The 25,537-nt window shown below is 39.9% G+C and overlaps 1 protein-coding gene across 1 annotated transcript in view; it reads right to left on the minus strand.

Moving 5' to 3' along the window:
- Positions 1 to 11,508, minus strand: part of RET (ret proto-oncogene) — a 31,519-nt gene extending 20,011 nt beyond the window's left edge. Inside the window, exons 1-6 of the mRNA XM_010160733.1 lie at positions 11,478 to 11,508; positions 7,179 to 7,430; positions 5,307 to 5,600; positions 4,621 to 4,862; positions 2,718 to 2,919; positions 2,076 to 2,275 (exon numbers count right to left, since the gene is read on the minus strand). Coding sequence (XP_010159035.1) covers positions 2,076 to 2,275; positions 2,718 to 2,919; positions 4,621 to 4,862; positions 5,307 to 5,600; positions 7,179 to 7,430; positions 11,478 to 11,508 — 1,221 coding nt within the window. The remainder of the gene's footprint in view (positions 1 to 2,075; positions 2,276 to 2,717; positions 2,920 to 4,620; positions 4,863 to 5,306; positions 5,601 to 7,178; positions 7,431 to 11,477) is intronic.
- Positions 11,509 to 25,537: the final 14,029 nt, after the last annotated feature.

The raw sequence follows: 25,537 nt of genomic DNA on the forward strand, positions 1-25,537 counted from the left end.
CATTTCTTCACGCTCTTGTGTTTTCCTTTGGGCAAGAGACAGTTCAGCCTTCATATTGATTTGGCCCAGTAGTTTTCCTCGCTGCTCTGGCACATCACAGCTAATTATGCAGACAACTTTAATTATGTGAAGTGCTGGGGACTAAGCTGCTTACATTGACTTGTGCTCCAAGCAGAGCACACTGTAAATTCAAACCTTGTCTCAGAAGCGGATGGCACTTTAACAGATAGAGAACACCATCTCCAGAGCCAGGATGAGTTTTGCGATTTGCTGGTCGAGAATCAGAACAAAATCTCTTTGTGAATTTGTGTTTAGGCAGCACAAAGAAAGATCTCTTCCCACAGACTTGCCGTTGTTCTTACCAGAAAAAGTCCTCCCTGCTACTACTGCCACCCAGTGAAACTGCACTGTTAGTGGGAAGTGCCGTTGACTCCAGAATCCTTAAAATACCCTTTTCAGGTGTTTGACCGTCCTGACAACATGCAAAACCAGCAACTTTAAACGTAAACTGGGTTGGAGTTTTTTTTGGTTTTGCATTCTGGAAATAGAAAACTATATACTTCCAAACTTCAAACAAAGGTGTTGAAGCAATCTAGGGTATGCACAGATAAACATGGTTTAACCAAGTTTAATTTAGAATTCATTCATTTGTTATATTATTGTATGCATACAACTATACATAATAATGGGTGTGTGTATATTAATTCATCCATACCTAACAGTTATGTTTCCACACTTTTTACAATTATATTCATGTAGTGTCATAAATACATACAGTTGGGGCCCATTTCTACATGCTAAGAGCTACACTACAAGTATCTTACGTACCTATGCTATGATTTCTTTTGGAGGGAAACCCACTGTTTTCACCCTATGTCCAGGCAAGAGTTTTTTTACACTGCTGAGAATAAAGCTTTCATGATCTGGTGCTGCAAAAAAACCAAACCTAGCATGAAAAATATTGTGGTCTGCACAAAAAGCAAAGAATATATTCTGAAGTTTCTAACAGACTGCAAATTTAAAAGTTGCAGCCACCAGGCATCACAAAATATCATAAAGAAGGAGCTTTTTGTAGGGGGCCAGCTGTGTGAGCACACTTGGTATCTTTCTCTTTTTTTAGGACATATAGGGCAGGCTACGGGTAAAATGTCCCTTGACAAAGCAGTAGCATTTTTATAGGTCGGGAAGGCCTATTCCGTACTCTCAAGCTATAGTGCACATCATCAGATTAAACATAAGGACATGCAATATATCTAACCTTCCTTTTTCTTTCTTTTTACAATTAGCCAGAGGCTTACAGATTAGTAAAACTGAATTCTTCCTTGGAAGTCTTCTAATGAATTGATTTTCTCTGCAATTGTGGTGACCATATTTTAGTCTCACTCCCCCCCTCTCTGCTACAAATACAGTGGCAGCTTTATAGCTTTATTAGCTAGGAGGTATACATTCCAGCAGCTCTCCCCACATGGCTCATTACTGATGTTTTTAATATTCACTTTCATAACATTAGTTATATTGAACTAGTTCCTTATTAATGAACATGTTCCATAGGAATTACATTGTAATTTTCACCTGATTAATGTCAACCTGTTAGAAAGTGTTTCTGGAAGGCATTATTAATGGGAATGGTAGTGATTAAGCTAAAATGAGGGTTAAATTAGGAAACATATTAATTACTAACCAGCCATTATCTAGAGAAAAGCCATTAACATACTGGAATATGTAGAGCTGGGACACATTTCTTTTTTTGCCCTTGATATTTTTCCAGTCATTTACACCTAGACCCCTCAGTGGTTGCAAGCCCTCCAGTCCAGAGAAATAACACGCGTTATTTCTCTCTATTAATACTTCCACGTGTTATTGTGCTCCTCCTCTGTTGTTATGTGATGGGAAAGCTAGCGTCCAGTCTACCTGCTATCCACTCCATCCAGCAACTATCGTATTGATAGCACTTATTTCATCAATTCTACTCAAAACAACTAAAACCAATGCTTTTAACGCATCTCGCCCCAGTGATCTACCTATTAAGCACTGTCTCTAGGAGAGAGTGAATGTATAATTAACACAGTTCTTACTTGTGCAAAGCGTTCAGCATTTCGGTTCACTGTAAACTGGTAAGTCATGTTTGGAAACTGAATGCTGACAGGGAGGATGGAGACATTGAAATGAAGCATCAGTGATCTTTCTGGGCCATGAAATTCTGTGTCATTCACCAGAACATCCAACTGGAAGGAACGATGCTCTGTGACTGAAATACTTTTATTCAGTACCAGTTCTGCAAAGGAGAAGATGAGTTTATTACCAACCCACGTTATCTGCAAATGTGTATTTTGATACAGCAACCCCAACAAAATTATCAAAACTATTCCTAACAGGAAACAGAAGGTGAGTTAAATATGGCAATTTGTTTCTACAGAGTTATGGTCTGTGCCATTCAAGATGTTCGGAGGTGTTCTCTTCTCAGCTACCTGCCACGCCAAGAACCCTACAATCAGAACCTCTTGCTTATCAGTATACACATCATTCCATGCACTTCCTATTCCACAGGTGCACAAACTCCATTTTTTCAGTATATGTTTAAAACACAGTGTTTGCTTAACTTGAAATTTCTCAGCTTTCTTTGGCTCAATATTTACAAAAAGCTGGGAGAAGTTCAAGAGCTCATTGATCAATTGCTAACAAGCAACTTCTCCTTTATTTGAAGGAAGAGACCTTACTGTACTCATGTTGGGTTCCCCTCACTTGGCTGCCATTTGGGCTGAAGTGGATTTCATCGAAGATGTGCTCTACCCGGAATGTTTCACTTATCCAGGGATCATCGGTAATGATGGTTCCTGTGTACTTCTTTCTGCTGCTTTCAAGGGGATAAATGGGTGTGGTGTCTGCATCGTATACAGTTAGCGTTGCAAGGACAGTTCCCTGGAAGGAAATAATAAATGACATTGCTAAATGACCTCAAGCTTTCTTGCTCTGATAACGTGTTTGGGGGCTTGAAATGTTGATCAAATAAGACCTTACAACTTACACCCAAGCTCACTTTCATTCACGTTTATTTAAAGCTTCATGTTACCACTATTTCACACCTATTTGGATCTAAAGATGACAGTGATGTCATATAATCATTTGCGTTTATGTCTAAAAAAGGTGCTAAACTTTTGAGGTAGGAAATGAGCGCACATGCACAGCTCTTTTTTTTTAAATCAGTGTTATTCTACAAAGCTACTGAAAAAAGCAGGTAAGTTAATATGCACACTTAAAAAACATATGAAACACATTCAGACAGGTCAAACTCATTACCCAAATGATAGAAGTGGCTTGAGTTGTCTGTCTTCTGCTTAGTCTGCTAGATTGCTGTTCTCTACTTGGACACTGAAGCCACAGGGTCTTTAAGATTTTAGTTAGTAATAATGTTGTTTGAATTCGTTTAGTTACTAGAAAAGACTGAAATTTCCAAATATGCCTTTTTTTTTTTCTACTGCAAAGTACCAGTGAAATTCACTATGTTCTGAACAGTTGGCAGGCATGTAATTTCAAAGAGACTATTTTCTTTTATAAAACAGTTTTATGAGACCTTCACTTTCTATCATCCAGAGCTAAATGAAACTCACGAATCCCAAAATTTCATCACAAATTTTCAAAAGTAAAAAGAAATTACTTTATGCCCTGACAAGTGTGATGTATTCACAGGTGTCTTGTCAAGACTTGTTCTAGTCGGGAGGTGGCAGCAAACTCCCAAAATCATTCTTTTTCCTTGCAGACAGAAATAGGAGCAAAATATACTTTGAAGGGAATTTGACTACAAAAAAAGAGGTTGTTATGAAACACAAGTCCTCTCACGAAAAAGGCATCTTTTAGGCCCCAAACGAAGAGCTTTTTCTATAGCGTTGACTTATAAAGGGTGGTTGTTCCATTCTGAAGAACCAAAGAGCCCACCTATGTGTTTCTCCACTGAAGCAAGGGGCACACACAAAGACACCCAGGGGTTCAGACCTCTTGAAAGACCACCGTGGCACGGTACGGGAAAAGTGGGAGGGCACCGTTAAAGCAAGATCCTCGCGCTCTCCGTAACAGCCTGACACTGGAAACTTTAACGCCTTTCTAGGTGCAGTGTTTGTCTGCAGAAGGCAAACACTTATCCCAACTTTCTGTTACTGGTACAGTGTCCTAATAAATGCTCTGGATGTAGTTATGATATCTCAGAGAGATCTGTGTGTATGGGAAGGATACACACAAACACTTGCTCCAACAACACTCAATTTTAGTCACCTGGGGGAAGCCACTCTGTAACAAATACTGAGCAGAGTTCAGTACGGGGAGATAGAGTGATCCTGACCAGAGTCTTCAGCAACCATCCATCCTGACCTCAGGAAATGCTCACTTTCCCCTACACCGTTTAATTCCTGACACAAACTCTTGTTCATCTGTGGTCTGAATAAGATATAATTCACTGGGAGGAAGAATTTCACATACTCAGCATTTTACAGTCACAGCTCTGAAGAGCACGGTGTTGTCATGGACTTGATGCCGAGTCCCATTACCCAGAGCATGGCATTTCCTAGTCATCCTGCCTCCACCCGCTGCGCTCCTACCTCTGGGGCCAGGAATAAAGGAGACTATTACCTCTTTCCTGTTGAACTCCACGACAGCATCTGCAGTATCAGTACCATTGGGAAGGAAGGGAGGAGAGTCATCTTCATCCAACACATTCACCAGGAAGGGCACCTCAACCTGCATTTCCCTGAAGCCCTCTCTCACGGTACATTTGGCAATCAGCTCGTATCTCTCTCTCTCTTCTCGATCTAGGCGCTGTGTCACACTCACGCCGGTGGTGTTCTCATTGTATCGAAAAGGCATACCTTCAGCTGAGAAACATAGCCACAGCATTAACAGGGACATTCACCTCCTGTTACAGGACTGTGATAGGTTTTATTCTGTAATACTGTTTTGCAATCTAAGCAAAATAAAAGGCAGACTCAGAAGAGAAGAAAGCTGTGGGCCTCTATAAGGGTAGGCAGAAAATATGGAATTGATGGGAAGATCCTACAGCCTAGAATCACAATTTAAAGCTCAGAATATTCCCAATCTGCTCTTGGCAGGTGCAAACTTTTAAATTCAATCTTTTCCTCATGGAAAGAGATGGTCCTCCTTCCCATCCTCTCTGCATATCTCAAAGGCAAAATCTCCAGGCTTAGGTCACATTGACAAGGCAATTTCCTTCATAGGATCAGTCTAGATCTGCTACACAAGAGATCTGAACACTGCAGCTGCCTATTGCCAGTAAGTGAGCGGTTGAGTTCCAGTTTTACCTGCCAGCAGTTTGTAGGAAATGCTGAGATTCTGACACAGATGAGGAACCAAGGGTAACTGGAGCTGATGAAACGTGCCAGGTGGTTTATTCTCCTTGATGTGAAAGGAGAGATCCATTTCTGTGAAGCAAAGCTGCCTTGCTGTCAGAGAACTGCAAGCTGGTGCAGTAGCATTGATCAAGGAGAGGAAAACTGTGGTGCGCATAGCAGAATCACATTCCTTCTCTTGGAAAGGGTGGGATGAAAGGAAGACATACAGCATCACCTTTGATAGTGGCATCCAGTTTCCTACAGCTTCACAGAAAAAAACCACCAGAAGAAATATTTTATAGAAGACAAGTCAATGCTTCTTTTACCCATTTTGTGCTCTAGTCCATCATTGCACAGAACAACCATTTGTAATCTTAATAACCCCAGTAAGCAAGAAAACCTGATACCACCAACTCTACTTTGTAGAACCTCAGAGATAGATATCAATGTTGTGACATTGACATAAAAGACAACGACAATAAAAAGGTGACTATCAGTAATCAGCTTTTTAATAGGACTGGGTTTTGGAGGGACTGCAGCAAAGTGGGGTGGCAGCAAAATGGCAACAGATAGTCAGGACAGACCCGCAGCATTCTGATAGTTACTAACTGTCATGTAAGTCACAGCATTCTGATAGTTTATACCAGTGGAGGACATATGTCATATTATTTACGTTCAGAGGACAAATTTCTTCATCATTTCAAAATATAAAGAGCTGGTCAAAATATAACATAGAAGTTAAAATCAACGTGTGGCATCTACTAATACACCCTCAAGCCTTAATTATTTTGATTACCTTGGTGTGACTACATACTGATTGATAGCATCTCCGTAACAGATCTAATTCACTTGAAAAGATGCTCTAGGTCACTTTGATCTATACGAACAAAACAAGACTCTCAAGTTCCGGATAGCTATTTGTAACTGAACAAAGAAAAATAGCTATCTGATATTCATAAACGCAGAGTGCCAAAAATGCAGCAAAAAAGGGTGAGATATCAAGGACTTAGCACTTCAAAATAAAGCAGCAAGTGTCTGAAGTTGAACATTTAAACATCAAGGCACTCAAGTCAAAGGGTAGTGTTGATATATGGCTCTTACAAACTCAAGACAGTTACTGCAGACTCTCCAAAAGCAGAATTTCTGTAACTGATCGCAGCGGTATGCCATTAACTCCTCACCCATTTCCTCCTCCACCATCTAATGATACCTAATTTCCTCATAGATCAAAATCACCAAAACCAATTTACTGCTAGAGCATAAAAGAAGGGGAAAAAATGGAGATAATTCATTACTGTCGTTCAATAGTAAGCTTCTCTAACAAAGCCAAATCTCAAGAGAGGGAGAGAGGTACACTTATCCATTTCTTCCAAGAGCTGTTTGGTGTTACATGAAAACGTACTTTGTGAATCCACAGTACCAAAAGTCAAGGCCCATTTATATACAAGTTTGAAATAATCAAACTGCCCTGTTCTGGGCACTAAGCACCCAGCATTAGCACAGTGGGATTAGCTTAATTTGCATCGGTAGATGGACACACTGCAAACCTCAATGTAAAGCTGTGACATACAGATGTAAAATGCTGAAAAAATTTCAAGTAATGCAACTTTCCCACCGTACTGGTGTCTACAGTGTGAGCAGCTGGATCTGTCCCAGGTCAGTGTTTGCTTTGGAATATGGCTCCCTGCATTTGCAGTGTGTTTTGCTGGGTCTACTTCCTTATTTTAAAAGGGCAGAAGCATTTTTTCCGAATTTGATGCTCACATGCTGATGGATAATCTCATGATGTGAATGTACTTGCCTTTAACAACAGATAATTCAACAAGATTGTCTTATACTTACACAGCATGTTAAAGTCCTCTCTATCCAGGCTTTTGCTGAGGTAGAGAAGTCCTGTTCTTTCTCTGATTTGAAACCAATGATTTTCATGGGATCTTGCTCGAGAAATGATGAGATTCTGGCACAGATGAAAGTGGGCCACTTCCCCGTGTGAATCCCTCATGGCATGGATGCGCAGGAGCGGCGTACCTGCTGGTTGATCGATGTAGACATTCTCCGAGTACTCTTTCCTGGGGAAGTAGAGACCAAAGGCAGCTGCAAAGGAAAGCACACAAAAGGAGAGGTGCTCTCAGTTTAAACCATTTTTGTACTGGCATTTTCTTAAGAGATGCATTTCCAAAGAACCAAAGGGTTCCTGCTCTAAGAATTAAATGAGCATTTAAAAAGTTGTGGAAAAAGGCAGATCCTCATATGGTGTAAATAAATATAGCTTTACTGCACTCAAGCCAGGGACGCAGCCACCAAAAATTTGGCCTATAGTTTGTTTAAGCTACAAAATCATCTGCTCTTTGAAAGCGAAACTGCTTTCCTGTAAACATGGCCTAGTTTAAGCAGAATGCTTAATGATGCTCTGCTTGCCAAAGTTCACTGATGTTCATATCTGGAGCTCTCAGCTCATCCATTATCTCACAAATTATATTCAAAGAAGGTAAAAACCTTTGATGGAATCATACACTTTAAAAGCCTAAACACACCCTGTGTTGAGAGAAAACACAGAAATGTACCAATGGCTTGCACACCTTCCCTTGGATTACATAAAACCTCTCTTTACATAGGAGTCCTTTTATGGCTCCCTCTCTTTCCAACAGGCTAGCATGGTACTTTTGGTACAGAAAATGGGCGTTTTTTAAATAAAATTGATATGAAAGCCTTATAAGTATTTTACATAAGACAGATAGGAAAGCTGAGAACTAACTTGCCTGGAGAGGGAAACATACATTTAATTTTAATATAATGGCCATGACTGACTCGTCGTTCTCTGATTTTATTCCCTGACTTCGCAGACATGTACATTTTGGTAGAGCTCAACTGCCTCTTGGTGCCTGTTTCTTCAGCTGATCTCATCTTACCAGCTCTCTGCAATGGCCTCTCTACCCCTTTCCAATGCTTCCCTTCCAATTCTATTGCTTGTAAATATAATCACAGTGGAATGCTTGGTAAGCAGGGAAGGTACGAAGTGATGTTCACTGCCCTCATGCACACTGAAACTCTGGAAGTGTCACTCTTGTACTTCACCCTCACTGACACATGCACCCAGACAAAAGAATGCTTGCATATTGCAGAATTTTGCATCATTTTATCTGACTTAAGAAGTAGTATGGTATATAAAAGTCTCACACATCTGCTGAACAAATGAAACCAATAACAATTTCCATATGTTATTCATGCAAGACTATCCTAGCTTATATCAAGGCAGATACAACTGGAAACAATGGTAACACAGCAGTAAAATTAGGGATATAATGCCAAAACATCTTCCAAATAGCATCAGGCTACAGCACATATTTATTTTTTATTATTATTGGATCCATACACTGTTCTACTGAACAGAGAGAACCGCAAACAAACTGTAAACAAGAGACCTCTAATTTCATTTGGAAATACCACAGAAACCACTCTACCTTGCAATGACTCATGACATCATCAGTATCCCTAGATGCAATTACATCCATGAGATTTACAGAGGCCCATTATTTTTTTTCTACATACACTTTGCAATATATGAATAAAGTGGTTAAGTAATACGGTAGGTGAATTCACTCCAAAGTGAGTAATTCAAAGGAAAGTCAACAGTAATATTTGAAAGATTTAGAAAAGCATTAACTCCTGATATTCCCTGCCTGGAAGAAAACTATTACTTCTGATTTTGGTGTTATCGCCATCTTTTTTGTAACCTAGACTGCTGGACATTTGTAATAAATATCAGGTTTTTTCCCAGTCCATCTGTCTGTCTTTTATGACGTGCAGGGAAACCTGGTGAATGTGCCTTGCTAGAAGTCCTAAGAAACTGGTTTGTTAACAAGAGAGATGAGGTGATATCCAAATAGCAAGTCCAGTCCTAGTGCAAGCAATGACATTTCATTAAGATAGTTTCTACAAAACCTTGATCCTATAATTATGAAAACTTCCTCACCAGAAATTCAACACTGCAAAATCAATGCTCAAGACCAAAAAATTACTTTTGACACACTGAAGCATATAATCAAGGCTTATATACAAGACTAGTGACAGGACAGAGGAATATTTCCTTATTTCCAAGACTGGGGTGAACAGTTCTAACATGAGCGATGCCGGGTGTTTAGCATCAGAAACGCATCACGCGGAGCAAGAACTGGCGCTCTCGCACAGATGTGAGATCACCTGCTGTAAAAGGAGCATATAGCAAATAGAGTATATCTAAACAGTATGGATGTGTAAAGTGTGAAATTGGAAGAGGGGTAAATTGGGTATTTTGAGTTGTAATTATTTATTTCCTTGATCTTAAACAAGTGTGTGTATCTTGCTTTGCTCTACAAATCTGACTGTACACTGCATGCTAGTATGTACGCAGTTGTGTTTAATGAGGCACATGAATAATTATGACAGACACATCCACTTAAGTGTCTGAAATTTTGCATACAACTACACCTCAGCATAGGTCAACATCCTGACTCAATTCCGCACTTGAATCAAAAAGTTAGTGTTTATGCTGCAGACTCTGAAATTCTTTGGCATGAGTTCACAGGGGCAGACTTCTCCATTCCCAGAAAAAAGGGGAAAAATACTGTAATATAAAGATTAGATTTCTCCATGGATAACAGAAATGCAAAACAATGCTTTGTATTTTGAAAAGAGAGGAGGATTCCATTATAAAGTAATTTAGAATTTGCATCACTAATTAACCAGAAATGTTTTTCACAAATATAAAAGCCACTTTAAGAAATTAGGAAAAGCTGCAATAAGAAATTTAAGTAGAAGTAGGACCTTTTTCTCCCTGATCCGAACCTAAAAGCTGATGAAACTAAATTTTATCTATCACAAGTGTTAGCTTTTAGTACATAGCATATTTCTTATTACGGGCAACAGCTAAGTAGAGTTTTAGATGACACCAGTGGATCTAAAATACATTCATGTTTTACTTAGAAACCCCATATTTCAAGTGAAATGGTTTCACTGTAGAAACCTAGATGGTAAACAAAAAAAATTGTGTATTTGATTTAGCCACGTAACAAGATTCACCCAAAGCTGCTGGTCTTGAAATACCTGGGATTTTGAAAAGTGGTTTGTGTGACACTAACTCCATTTCAAGCCCTGAAAGAGACGAGAGGTATGCAACAGACTGCCCAGGTCACAACCACACTCTGCATATAAATCTTTGGAGGCTGATTTTGAAGGAGACCTTTGAAGTAGAAATGTACCACCCACTTCTCTGAGCTCCATTCATTCCTTTAAGCCCTAGTAAGTTAAAACCAGATTCAATAAACCTACCATCTGGCAAGTATGCTGCAGGAGGAAGAGGTTCTAATCCTGGCCACAGTTCCTTGTGTCCTGAAAAAAAAAAAAAACCCCCAAAAAAGGCAATTTCCAAGGACTTGTGCAAGCTTCCTATGGAAGCCAGATGTAGTTTTTATTGAATCTGCCATTTAAATACAGAGGAATTGAGACGGTTATGCTCAAAACTGATGGTTGAAGTGCTTTTGCTTAGGAATTAAAAGCAGAGAAACATTTCACATTACAAGATCAAAATACGCTATGAAAAGGCTGTGCTCTGTAACATAAATGAGTAACAAACACAGAGAGACTTACTGGAATATTTTGTAAACTCTGAATTATTTTTTAGAGGATGCTTCAGCTCTCCTCTATTCTACAATCAGCGCAGAAAACATGGCAACCTCTGATGGATGAGCAATATTACATGATAATAGCATATCAGTAACATACAGAAGAGAAAAGTGATCACGTTTAAGCGGATGTAATGCTACTGACTAATAGCTCCTACAGGAAATAGACACAGTTATGACAGCAGTTTTCCAGTTCAGGGAGAGAAAGCAGATGAAATGGGAGTGGAGAAATGAGATTATATATACTTTGAAGCCTTCATGATTGCTTTTTGAAATAAGGCAATTTTTCACGTGGCTTCTTTCAGACATAAGTGGTTAAGTAAATAATGTGGATTTTTGATACAAATTTATTTTTTTGTAAAAAATTTTTAGTAGTAAAATTTATATATTTTTAGTGCTTTTTTGCTTAACACTGTCGACTACACTAGCATTGGTGGGCTACTCTTGATGAAAACTATTAGACTGACTAGCAGCCTTATACTCTTACCATCAACCATAATGAGCAAAACCATAATTTAACTTATTAGTCACAAAATGAAACAGCCTGAAACTTTTTATGAGTCAAGAGGCAGACTTTACTCTGTGTGTTGGGTTTGTGTGCCAGGGTTTGGGTAGCAGGCGTGGGACTAAAGGGGTGCCTTCTGTGAGAAGATGCTAGAAGCTTCCACAGCTCCAAATCAGACCCACCTCTGACCACAGCTGAGCGAATTAGCACCTCTATGATTAACATATTTAAAGGGGAAAAATAGTACTGGGGAACCCTCAGCGGAGAGAGGATTGGGATGTGGGAGAGCCAAGGTGGACACCCAAGTCAGTATCCAGGGAAGGCAGGGAGGAGGTAGCCAGAGTAGAGGTTCCCTGGCAGCTGTGGTGAGAGGGTTGGTTGTGCCCTGCAGCCGTGGAGGCTCAGGAGGGAGCAGAGACCCCCCTGTAGCCCAGAGAGGGCCCACACTGGAGGCAGGGGGAAGCCTGCAGGAGGCTGTGAACCAGGCTGCTCCTGAAGGACGGCACCCTGTGGGAGGGACCCACGCTGGAGCAGTTCATGAAGAACTGCAGCCCGTGGGAAGGACTCACGTTGGAGAAGTTCATGGAGGACTGTCTCCTGTGGGAGGGATCCCAGGCTGGAGCAGGGGCAGAGCGTGAGGAGTCCTCCCCTGAGCAGGAAGGAGGGGCAGAGACAATGTGCAATGGACTGATCACAACCCCCATTCCCTGTCCTCCTGTGTCGCTCATGGGGAGGGAGGAAAAGAAATTGGGAACAAAGCTGAGACAGGGAAGAAGGGAGGGGGTGAGAAGGAGGTGCTTTCAACATTCAGTTTTATCCTACTCATTTGATTGGGAACAAATTAAACTGATTTTTCTTCCCCAAGTGGAGTCTGTTCTGCCTGTGACCATAACTGATGAGTGATCCCTCCCTGTCCTTGCCTCAAATCCATGAGCCTTTCTTGATATTTTCTCCTCCCCATTCCACCAACGGGAGCAATGAGTGAACAGCCGTGTGGGACTGAGCTGCCAGTGTCACCTAAACCGCAACACTGTGAAAGTCATTCTCCCAAACAAGGTTTGCAACCATCTTTCAAGGTAAAATTGCAGACTTCAGAAAACATGTTTTGAAGCAAATACCCCAGTCATAAGATTTGCTCTGGAAAGGACATGCTTAGACAGCTGGGAAACCATCTCAGACCACACTGGAGATGGCAAGAAGAGAGGACAACCAGCAAATGGTGGGACCAGTGGTCAGGAGCATCCTGTCACCCTGGTGCACAAGGCAAAAAACCCATCCACAACAGTCTTTTCTGAAGTGGTGCAGGCAGTGAAGTGAAATGCAGCAACCAGCTCACTCTTGAACCTGAGATTGAGAACCTAAGACCTCAACCCACAGAAACAGTGAAAGCAAGGCACTGTTCACATTCAAGGTCCACCACCTAGCCAAACCATTTGCTCCAAGCTAAGCAAGCAGGTATCTTACACAGCTCACAGTGAAAACTCAGAGCTTAAATGACCATTTCTTGTTAAGTTACACCATGTCTTTGAACCCAAGGCCCAGTCTCAATTTAAAGTCTTCACATAACTGAAACCTAACATATCTCATTTTGGGTTTCATTACTCGTCATCCCAAAAATGTCGCTCTAGCCTTAATGTTTAGTACCGTTCCGCTTCTTTTCACCATGTCATGTTTTAAGTTACATCTTTTTCCACTAGATGAAAACCATCACAGATGTCACAGTGTCTGCTGAATGAACATGCATTTAAAAACACAAGCACTGGGATGTGTCTTTAAGAAAATTCAGTAAAACAGAAACGGAATGAGGGTTGTTTTTCATTCAGCAATATACACCTATATAACCCACACATCACAAAAGCTTCCCAAAGCTTGCCAGCATTTTGGAGGACAGCACAACAATTGACTAAGAACAGAACAAACCTCATGCAACCAAAATCCTTAATCAAATACCAACATGCATCTCCAAGAAAAGGGGTATGCTATTACCGCAATGATAGCCCCATCATTGTAACATACAGGATTTAATGATGTAATAGATGGACATGGGAGCCGCCTGTTAGTAACCCCCCATTTGTTGCACAGCATCAGATTTCAACAAGCAATTATCTGGCAAGGTGAGTTTTGTGTTCCTGAAATAATTACTTTTGATGAGTAGCCATTATGTTCCATTACTAATATTAATATACCTAATGTCTGGTTGATCAAACAATAAGAGCAACACACTTGTGTATTTTAAATTAAAGGACTTGTCCTCCTTAATGCCCTTCTAGCCCCTACAGAATTAAGAAATAAACTCGCCGACATAAACAAAAAAAAAATCAGTAATTTAGGAAAAAAACAACTGTCACGTAAGGGAAAGGTAGCATTAAACATCACAGCTAGATACAACGCTATGTGTACTGAACACCCTGCAAGGTATCCAAGACAATATCCATCATTTAACACAGGCTGATCCATCCCAAAAGAATAAAAGTGGGTTTGCCAGCATTTAGATGAATGTCTCCTCAGTCAGAGATGGCTTAACAGAGAGAACAATCTCCACATTACACAGGGAAACGCTCCAACCTTTCCTTCAATTCAGCAGCAGGACTGCAAATGAAGATCTCGCCGCTGCACTATCCATCATTGCACTGGGACTCATTTCAAAGGTAATCACCAAAGAAGAGCTATTTCCAATAGACCTGGCTGCACATCACCAGAGAACTAATATTCATCAGGGCAAAACATAACCACGGTTTAAACAAAGCGCCCTGAAAAGCTATAGGAACCTCTGAAAGGCACCCATCACCAAGGGTGGGCTCTGGAGCTCAGCTCATACCTGCAGCTCACAAGCTCCTTTTTTAAGCGAGGGATGAGTTTCAGTGCCAGGAACCACAGGCTGGGGAAGAGCTCGTGCCACGTAGACCCACTTACTCCTCAGCCGACCACGCCATCAGGGCACGGACAACCTGTCCCAGATGGGGACACAGCACCCATGGTGGAGGGACCCTCGGCCCGCTGTGCTCCCCTCTACATGCCAGCACAGCCAGGCACTAGGACGAGCCAGCCCCCCAGATGCCCTACGTGTGTAACCACCCCGCAGGGCAGACCGTTTCCTGCACAATGATTGAAAGTTTCTCCTGGTTTTACACAGAGAAGTCCAGTCAAATTCTGCCACCAGCTCACTAAGTTCAGGCTGCAGCATCACTGCCTGGGTATAACTCAAGTACACTTGAGAGTCACTAGAACAATGACAAATAGAAGAACTGACACGCACCTGACTAACCAGCAATCCATTAATGCGGCTGGGCAACATGACGTTATTTATTTTTAGATGTGTTATTTTTAAGTTGACCGTTACAGAAATTGTAACAGATGTGATATGACCCAGAGAACATAAGAAACTGTATTAAAGTCAAAATACCAGTTTTTTCATAAAACTGCTCATCTGGACCCTCTGTTAGAGCAGACTGGGGAAAGATCACCGTAGAGCTTCATACCAGAATTTTCTCAGTGTATGGTCAAACTTTATGGAGTTGGATAATTGCTAAGTTTCACCTGTTGTGTACATTTAAATGTAGCACAATTGTTAGAGTGTGATAGAATGAATTTCAATAACAGCAGTATCGGTGAGATACATCTGTTTTACAGAATATGATACTTCCAGAGGGAACAGGTCCTTAGCATAAGTGATGGTAAGTAGAAACAACACTTAACTGGAACATATTCCAGACCTGTTAAACTGGTCTGCCTTAAGTTAATTGCTTCTCTTGTGATTTTCCTCACTGTATTCCCATGCTTACATTGAAAACAAAAGCCTGAATTCTAGACTGAAAACACAGAAATTAAGTGCATACAAATATTATATACATATAAAAAAAGCTCAGCTGGCCACCTGTATTAACCTGCTAGAAAGGAAAATGAGAATGAAACCCACAACACATTAATAAGATAGACCTGGTAAAGCCAAAAGACGGATCAGAGAAAAAGAAATTTTGAACATAAGTTTTTAAAAAGTCAAGATCAAAAAACAGACACTAAAATGGTCAGAAAGAAAATATTTCAGTTGGATTTGCGAGAACTGTCAAGACTTTCATTTTAGCCTCAGTTCAAGACTGGCAAATCTGTGCAGCATGGTATCTACCAGAGAATGGGGCAATGGTTCTGCTAAAGCTCTACTGCCAGTCCGCTGATGCCTAGTTCAGGGTGAGGTCAAACCTGCGCCTACACTTCCTTTCAGAGCCTGTACTTCTAAGAAAGTTTCAAACTCACTTTTTAACTTCTGCAAATGCAAAAAAGGCCAGAAGCTTCCTTTCTCTTGCTCCCTTATGGTTTGTTCATTATGGCTTTTTTTTTACTTCAGCAAGAAGGCAAGTTTTTGATGCTTCATTGCTCTAAATGCCACTGTGTCTAAAACCTGAATGATCCCTCACAGAAATTAATGTGCACAGAAAGCTTCTGTAAGAAATTGCAAGGGTTTCTGCAAATGCCTCAGATCCCAATTCTGTCACTCCTCCTTATTGTGTGATTCCATACTTCACTATTAAAGTATGGCTTAATTGCTTGCAAATAACTGAAAGTAATCTTGCTCTATATGAGTACAGAGCTGAAATGTAAGACAAAAAAAACCCGTCTGACTATTGTACTGCAGCACAAATTACATTAATAAACTTTTAATAGAATTTATTTACATTTGAGTCAATTTAGGGTGTTTAAAAGGCAGCATAAAAATTGAGGATAACAATGTTTCATTTTTATACAACTCCAATTCGGCTCTGTGCCGGCAATTTACCATGCTCCTTACGTGTGTATTTCCAATGACCTCTCTGTATTTTGCTTTGACAACTAATCCTGAGTTTAAAAACAGCAGAGAAATGATCTTATAAAGAGCATTAACCCATGCTAGTAGTTGCAAAGTGTGAGGCTTCATTTTAGCATGTTTACAGTAGATGACAGGTAAAAACCTTCACTTAGAACCTGTGAAGATAGAGAGAATGTGTGCATACATATGATACATATGTATCAAGATGAAAACAAGATCCTAAAAAGTCAGTTGGGTTATGAATTTGCAAAAATATACACACATGCACACAGGGAGTTGTATTTTCAGCCATTTAATTTCTTTAAATAGTTCAGCTGGAACAACCCATCAAGAGTACCTGGAGGTGCTTCAGTCTGTTTAAACAGAAACAAAAGGAAAGAATTACGCTATAGTGTCCATGTATAAGAGGCTTTCCATACATCTCCGCTCAATCATCTGCAGGATCATAAAACCCATAAAAGAAAAATCGATTCACAAATCCATAATGTCAAGACATTATTTCTTGTATTACCTGATCCTGAAGTAGCATCTGTGTAAGTCTCTAACAGTTATACAAAAAGAAACAGGATTAATGATAGGTTCAAATTGTATCCCTCTGCAAAAACTATGCAGCCTTTTCCAACTTTATACTAAACATTAATTGGAAATATTTTAAACAAGGATTTTTTGGGTTTGCATGAGATAATGCAAATCATATTTCTGTAACTAAATAGCACCTTGTTCAGTGTGATTCTGTCTAAAGCAAAAGGAACACTGAGAATAAAATAAATGTATTATTAAAAATAGTAGCTCAGTCTTTGGAGACAGACAAAGGTTTCAGCAGTTTCAGCATCAGAATCCAGGAAGCATCTCGACTGAGATTGCTGTAAACACTTCCTCATAATTGGAAACATCTTGTACCATCTTATGTACTATTTTTATTATTTTTAAAGGTAAATAGGAATAATAATGGTTCATAACGTGTATTCTCTCAACATATTCCTCCCCCCAACAGCAGGAACTGGATAGGTTTAGGGGCTAACTTAGCACTGCTGAACACATACAAATAAGAGATTCAAGAATTCAGTGGTTCATTTTAGAATTTAATTGGTCCTGTCTTTTCTGCATTATCATACAATCATAGAATGGTTAGGGTTGGAAGGGATCTTAAAGATCATCTAGTTAAACCCCCCCTGCCATGGGCAGGGACACCTTGCACTAGACCAGGGTGCTCAAAGCCACATCCAACCTGGCCTTGAAGACATCCAGGGATGGGGCATCCACAACATCTCTGGGCAACCTGTCCTAGTGCCTCACCACCCTCTCTGGGAAGAATTTCTTCGTGATATCTACTCCAAACCTCCCTGCTTTCAGTTTAAACCTGTTACCCCTTGTCCTGTCACTACAGGCCCTTGTAAAAAGTCCCCCTGAGCTTCCTTGTAGCCCCTTCAGGTACTGGAAGGCTGCAATGAGGTCTCCTCGGAGCCTCCTCTTCTCCAGGCTGAACAAGCCCAGTTCTCTCAGCCTTTCATCATAGGAGAAGTGCTCCAGCCCTCTAAGCATCTTCGTGGCCCTCCTCTGGGCTCGTTTTGCTTTCACTAATTTCAGTGAACCCTGACAACCCAACACATTTGAGGTTCATTCATGTTGCTCCTATTTCTGGCAAGTAGAATAATTCTGCATTATATGCCAAGACAAGGAGGACTCAGACTGCTGTTTTATTTCTAATTTTTAAAATAAAGACCTGCTTTTCTATTCACCTGCTGTGTGCACTCCCTACTTGCCTTCTAGAATGTGTTTATATATTATGTGTACACAGAGATTGTGATACTTGAGAAGCCAGAGAAGACCAGTGATGTATCTATCACTGTTCTGTGCTAAAACTGACACACTAGCTGTAAATCTCAAACCCATAAAATCCTCAATTAATAATGTAGCGACATACAAGTGCTCTAAACTCTTGTTACACTTCAATTAGCTTTCACATATATTTACTCCAAGAGTGCTGAGCTCATACGCAAAGTAAACAGCATAGCAGCGATTTGGAGAACAAGGTACTGATAAATAAATATATTTAAGTTTCGAGAAAAAAAAAATCCACACACAGTATTTTCTGTGGAATTTGTTCAGCATACTTGGTAAGATGGAAAGGATCCTTAAAGGTAAAGGAAAACAAGCTTAATAAAAATGACATCAGTATCACAGTGCATTCCCTACATTAAGATACAGATATAGATCACTGTCCTGCTTCTTTAATAAATGTAAAGTACTAAATTTTCACAATGCAAAGTCATGGACATGAATGAAAAACAATTAACTGTTTATTTATAACAAAGATCTGTATATGCACAAACTCCTGCATTCCATTATAACTTTAGCTCTTTTCCCCATTTCCTTTCCTCCAGCTGCACTTGATTCTGCATCATCAAAATGAGAGCAAGTCTTCCTGTCAATTATAAATAGAGGGAGTCAGACATCAGGGACCACTTTCTGACAGCTCAGTGGAATTCTGATGCTAATGACCACAAACACCTCCATCTATTTCCTACGCCTAAGTCGTCTTCATAGGGCAAATGCACTCAAGTGAAATATCTAACAGTACTTCTAAGAAATAGCTTTTTTACTCCCTCCCCATCTCTGGATTGCAATAATTAATGTAATGGTAAGCCTTGTCCAAACAGTAACAGTATTGGTTCGGGATAACTGCACAATCTAATTCTTCTTGATCAATAACAGTGGCTCCTCTACCTGAGTCATGGTAACAGGGGTCTGATTTTCAGAGAAATAAAAATTTCTCATTTTCTAGAGAGTAGATGGCTTCACAGCATCTTGATCTATTTTTACTTTGGGTTCTACACTGTTGCACTGGAAAACTTATTTTCTATATTTAGTGCAGATGCGTGAAAATTAGCCCGGCAGACCTCATGTACTGACATGAGAAATAGCTCAGCCTGACCTGTATTTTTTTAATCCACATGTAATATTTCTAGCTTCCCTCATTTTCTCCAGTTCCTGCATCTCATGAAAGAGACAGACAGCAGTGTCATTACTGCCTTACAGCAGGACCCAATCAATGAAAACTTCTGCTGCTGGTGGTTGAAAATTTGCCAGAAAAATGGTAATGACATGAACATCACCCTCTCGCAGGAAAGCGCTGTTATTAAGAGCTGCTATTCTCTTTCCAAACACTCAAGGGAGCTATGAGCCTGCAATTCAATTTTTCAATCCAGGAAGTGAAATCTCAGTGTAATTGTGTGTTTATTTATTTATTTATTTATTTAAAGTTTTGTCATTCATCAACAGAGAATTTTGGTTTAGATTATTATATTTTAGGTATACATTACTGTACTTGAGGTGACCTATGAAATGCAGTGCAGAAGATAAGGTCTTGCAGGTCTTGTAATTTCGTAAATTTTTTATTTTTAATTTCTATGTCTAAGAAACGTACATATAAGCTTCAAATGAAAACATATGAGAACGCCTAAAACATGGTTATGACCTATCTGCATACGAACCTCTAATTCCTTAAGACACTCTGGCAGAGAATACATTTTCTTAAGTGCTCTTACAATACAGACCTGCTTATAAAATAGCTTCATAAAAATCTATATTACATCTGCCATCATTTAAAAATACTGGGGGGGGGGAAGAGAGAGAGAGAGAGAAGAAACCCTGCCACCCCAGCTGCAAACAGCACTGTTTTATTAAACAGAAGAGCTTCTCCTTTGGGGACTTTTAGTCATTACCGCACAGTAGCTAGTCATTATGCAGTTGTCCTGAAGCATACATGTCGTCAGCAGAAGGGCAGAAATCGTATTGACAAGGCTTGGAAACGGGCTGACATAACACTAGTGATACTCGTTTGGCACTGACGGCTCTTCTAGGCAGCTCTCCCCAACTAGCTTTAAGACAGACACGAACAACACTGCATTCCTGACAAGTCATAGGAATGAACTAGAGCAGGCTAAAAGAAACAGTAAAAAAAGCAGCAGTAAAACCTGGGACAGCGGGGGCCTTTAGAGGAGTTTACCAAAGCTTTATTTTCCTTTAATTGAACTTGTGGCTTCTAGCCCAGTCCCTTGCTATGGGGCACCACAGATACAAACCAATCCTCGATTGAAGGCTGACTTTGTTCAATGTTTTTCATAGGTATTACAATGGGGTTTTTTTACGTTAAATGCATTTTTACTATAAAGTTAAATCTTTGCCCTGAGCTTATATTCTCCACTGCCAACAGAAGAGAAAGCAACTATTTTACACCTCTCAGTCACTTTCAGTAAAGGTTTCACTAATCAGAAAGCAACAGCATTTGTACTGTCTTTAATTATTAGCAATTTCTACTACACCGAGGTCTGAGCCAAGCCCTGGGTTGCAAGGATGCACACAGATAGCCCCCCATGCTGACATTTCTTCGGAACTGTAACACTACCGGAGTAGTCATTCTGATCACACCTTTCTGATGTATCGACAAAGCGTAAGCGACAGTCTCAGAGTCAAAGGAAGTACTGATGGCATTCAGTGACTAGCCCCCAGGCTACCCCACCCAAAACCAATATTGAAGCACAAAGTTTATATATTTACATTTTTCTGAGATGGTGAAACTGATGCTTTTTTCCATTTCTGAGCTGAACACACCTCCAGTGCCACCTCCAGTCACACAGATGTAATCTGGTCTTGTTCAGCACAGAATCTCCATGCACGTTTTATCAAGGCATTTTGATTTTTCAACTCCTCAGCAAAGGTGCTTGCTGCACCACTTCATCGAGAGCTCATGTTTTACGTTTGTCAGAAAAAAAACCCTCATTTCCTCTGCTTACCCGTTTTCCTTATCGAGGGAGTAATATTCACAGGCTAAAAGACCATAATGCATAATGAAAATAGAAGTTCACATTTCAACTGAATACCACAGAAACATAAATTCAAAATTTCAGGTTTGGTGTCTCTGCTCAGAAACCGCTACCTGTACCTTAAAAAAATTATTTCATGAAATAGAGTTTCCCTGGAGGAGGAATAAACAGCTGCCTGGCTTGATGCTTTTTGTTGTAAAAACTTAACAAAGCCTAAATTTAAGGAGTACACTTATTTATTCCCATTCTATCATTAATTATAACTGTTAGTTTCATGCCAAAAAGTAACCACAACCTACAAGCCTTTAAAACTATCAGATTTCATTCTATGCTATAGCTACGAACAAAATACTGGCAGTAGGGTGTACTCTTCCTTTCATAAAACTTCTCTGCTGACAAGACTGAAGCTAAACTTCCCTAGAATGTACCAAGTCAGTGCGACCAAAAGAAAACCGAAAAAAACCCCAACGTGCTGGACTGAACTCCTGGGATTCTCATGCTACGTTGAAATAAAAAAATGGTGGATTAGGAAATTCCATATCAAAATTCCAATTTGCAGTTGCAATTAAAAAAAAAATGGAGAAAGCGGAGAAGAACAAAATACGATATGACCTCTGTAACATAATAAAACATCTACAACAATCTTAGGCTTGTGTCAGTGTCAGGAAGTGTCAGTCCCTTGCACACTTCTCCACTTTTAATGCAATTACCAATGCAATAAACATTGATTTCAAGGAAATACAGAAGATTTAGGCTTGCATGAATCAGTCTGAAGGCACTGCTGTTTCCAGTGACTATTCCCTTGGTTTTATATGTTATTAGAAAGGGTCTGTCTTCCCATATTTTTCCATGCACTGAAGAAGACTCTGCCCAGCTAGCTTACCCAACTGATATGCATCTGGAACAGAGAATAAAATTAAAAATCTCATGGTTTCTGGTACAAAGGAACTGCCAGTGTAGCCTGGCACCCTCGCATCACTCTGCCCATGCCTCTGGAGGTACTCAGTGTAGATCTGTCTCCAGGTACTTCAGCATACCAGTTGCCTTGAATACTGCAAATACAGTAGCCCACTGAGAGACAAGAGACAGTTGTGGGAAGCAATTCAGATGAAAGCTATCTGACCTGCTGCAAAGGCGTCCTCCTCACTAGCATTTTTGGGGACAGCATCACGCATACCACATTTTTATACTATACAAAAAATGAAATGTCAAGAGTACTGGAAGGACTCAGTCTGTAGCCCCATTTGCAGTGATGCAAACATAGTCCACCTCCCTTTCTGACTGCATGGCCTTCCACATGCACTTATATACTCACACAGAGAACCGAGTGCTTTAGAAAGATGGAACAACTAACAGGCATCAGGTACTTAAGTTACATGGATTATGGTCATTACTGAACTAAGGGTGGAAATTTGGGTAGAAATATACAAGGATAAGATTCATAGGAGCAGGCCTACTATTTGCCAACATTGTTGACTAATTTCAAGCTCACCATCTCACCCGTCTTGCTGGAAAAGGAGAATCTTGATAACAAACTTACAACAATGTCTCATTAAAGGATGCACAGTTGGTTCAAACATTTCCTTAAATGCCTCAAGGCTTAAGGATCAGGTGTTTTTCATGACCAGTCTTAGCTCTCAGATTGGATATATTTTGAGAAGAGCTGGGTAAAAGGAAAAGGGGAATTGGCTGCAAGATACTACAGTCAGCACTGCTGTGCAAGTCTGTCCCAACCTCACAAAGGGAAAGCCTGGACACACAGCACTTCAGCTCTCCTCCTCAGAGACCACAGGTTAAATGCACATGTGAGTTCGTGCTACTGTGTGAGTAACGCTGAGCCTGTACCAGACTACAGACTCAGATCAGCTGGGTCTGTACACCTTACAAAATACATCTACCTTACAGAACTTTACAAAAACATAGTTTTTTAATACAATCACTAGCCTCACTCAAACTTGCTGAGGCAAAGAACCCTGTAGACTTCACCAGGTTTGAGACTACAGGCAACACTTTGCAAATTCCTTGCGGAAAGGATAGGAAGACAAATTTTAGCATATCCAGAATGACATTAATGTGTGAGAATATGGGTTACAGCTAAGGAGAGAAACATGTATGCCTGGGGACTGCTGCATAAAAATGTTATGTCATAAAGAATGTCTAAGTACTACATTTCAGGAATTTATCCTAAGGAAAACATTTAAAAGTCTCTGCTTCTACTCCCTGGGTAATGACATAAGTTGTTTTAAACTTCTTTGTCCAAAATTTAGGTTCAAAATGGTATTTGGACTATTATCACTATTCCAAGAGTTTAATGTGTTTAAAGTGTTTCTTTGTAGCCATAATTCAGTAATATTTTGGTTTTAAGCTTGGACAATATTCCCTTTTACACTAAAATAAATGTAGCACATCCATTATAATTCTTCAATGATCCTCATCCATTTGAACGAACGCTACTTCACCAAAAAGCCCAGTGGAGTCAGTCAGTCTACATATCATGAAAACCACTGGGTTTTATCGGATGCCATAAGGACTCTGTGGACCTACTCAACTCAAAGCTCTTTGGCCCAATTTTGATCCAATTTTGCCAAAATCCCACTTTTTACACAGATCGCGTTACTCTTGACTGTCAAAATGGGAACGCCTAGCTACATATATTTTATTTTGATTTGTACTTTATGCATTTGATAGGCAAACCTCAGAAAGGATCTCTCATGTTGCTGCAGTGATGATCAACAATGTAATTTTAAAATTAGATTTATTCATTATGGGTTTAATTCACTTTTCTCTGAATAAAGGCAGAGTAAATCAACTTATAGAGCTGTATGAGCAAAATATAGCTCTCTTCTGGAGCAAGAGACAGAGAGTAGAGTTATACAGCAGACCTCCATGGTCATAAGGCGGAGGTCCAGAATAGAATGGGCAACCTCCTTGGCCATATGGCTCGGATCCAGAGTAAAGTGGCTTGCTCGCCTGCAGACTATATATGTTTCTTCAGTAATACCCTAATCACGATAGGTTGGTTCATTTGTCAGACACCTTGCCCATCTCTCATGCCATCCACTTATTAGTATCTTCTCCATTCTTAAAGGAAAATTGAGAAGGCACAAATACATGGCACTTGTTCAGAAACCATTGTCCTGTGCCAAAGATTTTTTTAAAAGCAGCGCATCGCAGAATCACAGCATGCTTGAGGTTGGCAGGGACCTCTGGAGATCATCTGGTCCAATGCCCCTACTCAAGCAAGGCCACCTAGAGCCAACTGCCCTATTACTTAAGATACCTCTTTTATGCTGAGCCCAAAAGAATGCTAGCCAAAAGACATTTTGATCACAGAGACACATTTATAGTCCCAATATTACTTCCTAGATTTTACCTTTAAGAAAATTAAAAAAGTTATATGCAAGTGGAAGACAAACTTCCTAGAAATGTTTCATTTTAGAAAATGAGAACCATCTGCCAAAGAAGTGGCATCATGCTAAAGGATTAAAAGTAGCAACTTTTCAATGTAGCTATGGATTTGAAGCAAACATATATAAATAACAACCACACTTAAATATGTATGCTAATACAAATAGCACTGCATAGGTCTTAGTTATAATCAGAAAAAAAAACAAAATTGCTGCTTTAAACTGTAATCATGTTTCCTCTGGAGCAATTTCGATTAAATCTGCCTCTTAAAAATTGTTTCTAAAACAATTCATTTACTCTGGAAAGGCTTGTAAAGGAAGCTGCTAGCTAACATTCAGCATATCAATCATTAGAGAGTCTAATATTTAAAACATGGAAACAAAGACAAGATTAATACTGCCTGTATTTCTATTCTGTTTTAAACAATATACATCTCAACACTTAAATTTCCTATTGGTTACTCACAGACTGTACTATGTACTAGTACATGCTCGTTCATAAGTATGAACACACACCTGGGAAAATCAAAAACAAGTAGTAATAGAGATACACACAGACAGACTTTGAACCCTCATCTTTTAGCTACAATCAAAACCTGTTTAACATAACTGCTCATACACTTTTATCTAGACAGAGCATTCGCTTAGCATGCACAGATTTTATATCTGAATACATGACTACATCCAGTGTGCCTCAAAATCATAACTAGTTTTCCCAATGTTAACTTTACAGAAGCCTGATTTCCCATAGTTTCACACGCCTCCTAACCTCCCGCGCAGCTTTATTTCCCAAGTTTTCTTTGAATTGTCACAAGATTGGCACCCACAGCGCTCCAGAGCTCAGGCAAACAGAAAAGCCTTCTATTTCCATCTGAACTGGGCTTCTAGTTATCGACAGATAAAAGCGAGTCAAACTGGATTGTCTCCTAAAATAACACACCACAACGCAGTTTCCAGTCCTCGAAACACAGTTCATGTGGTTAAATATAAGCACACAAGTTC

Source organism: Eurypyga helias, unplaced genomic scaffold, assembly GCF_000690775.1.
Source record: "Eurypyga helias isolate BGI_N326 unplaced genomic scaffold, ASM69077v1 scaffold18161, whole genome shotgun sequence".
NCBI classification, from domain to species: domain Eukaryota; kingdom Metazoa; phylum Chordata; class Aves; order Eurypygiformes; family Eurypygidae; genus Eurypyga; species Eurypyga helias.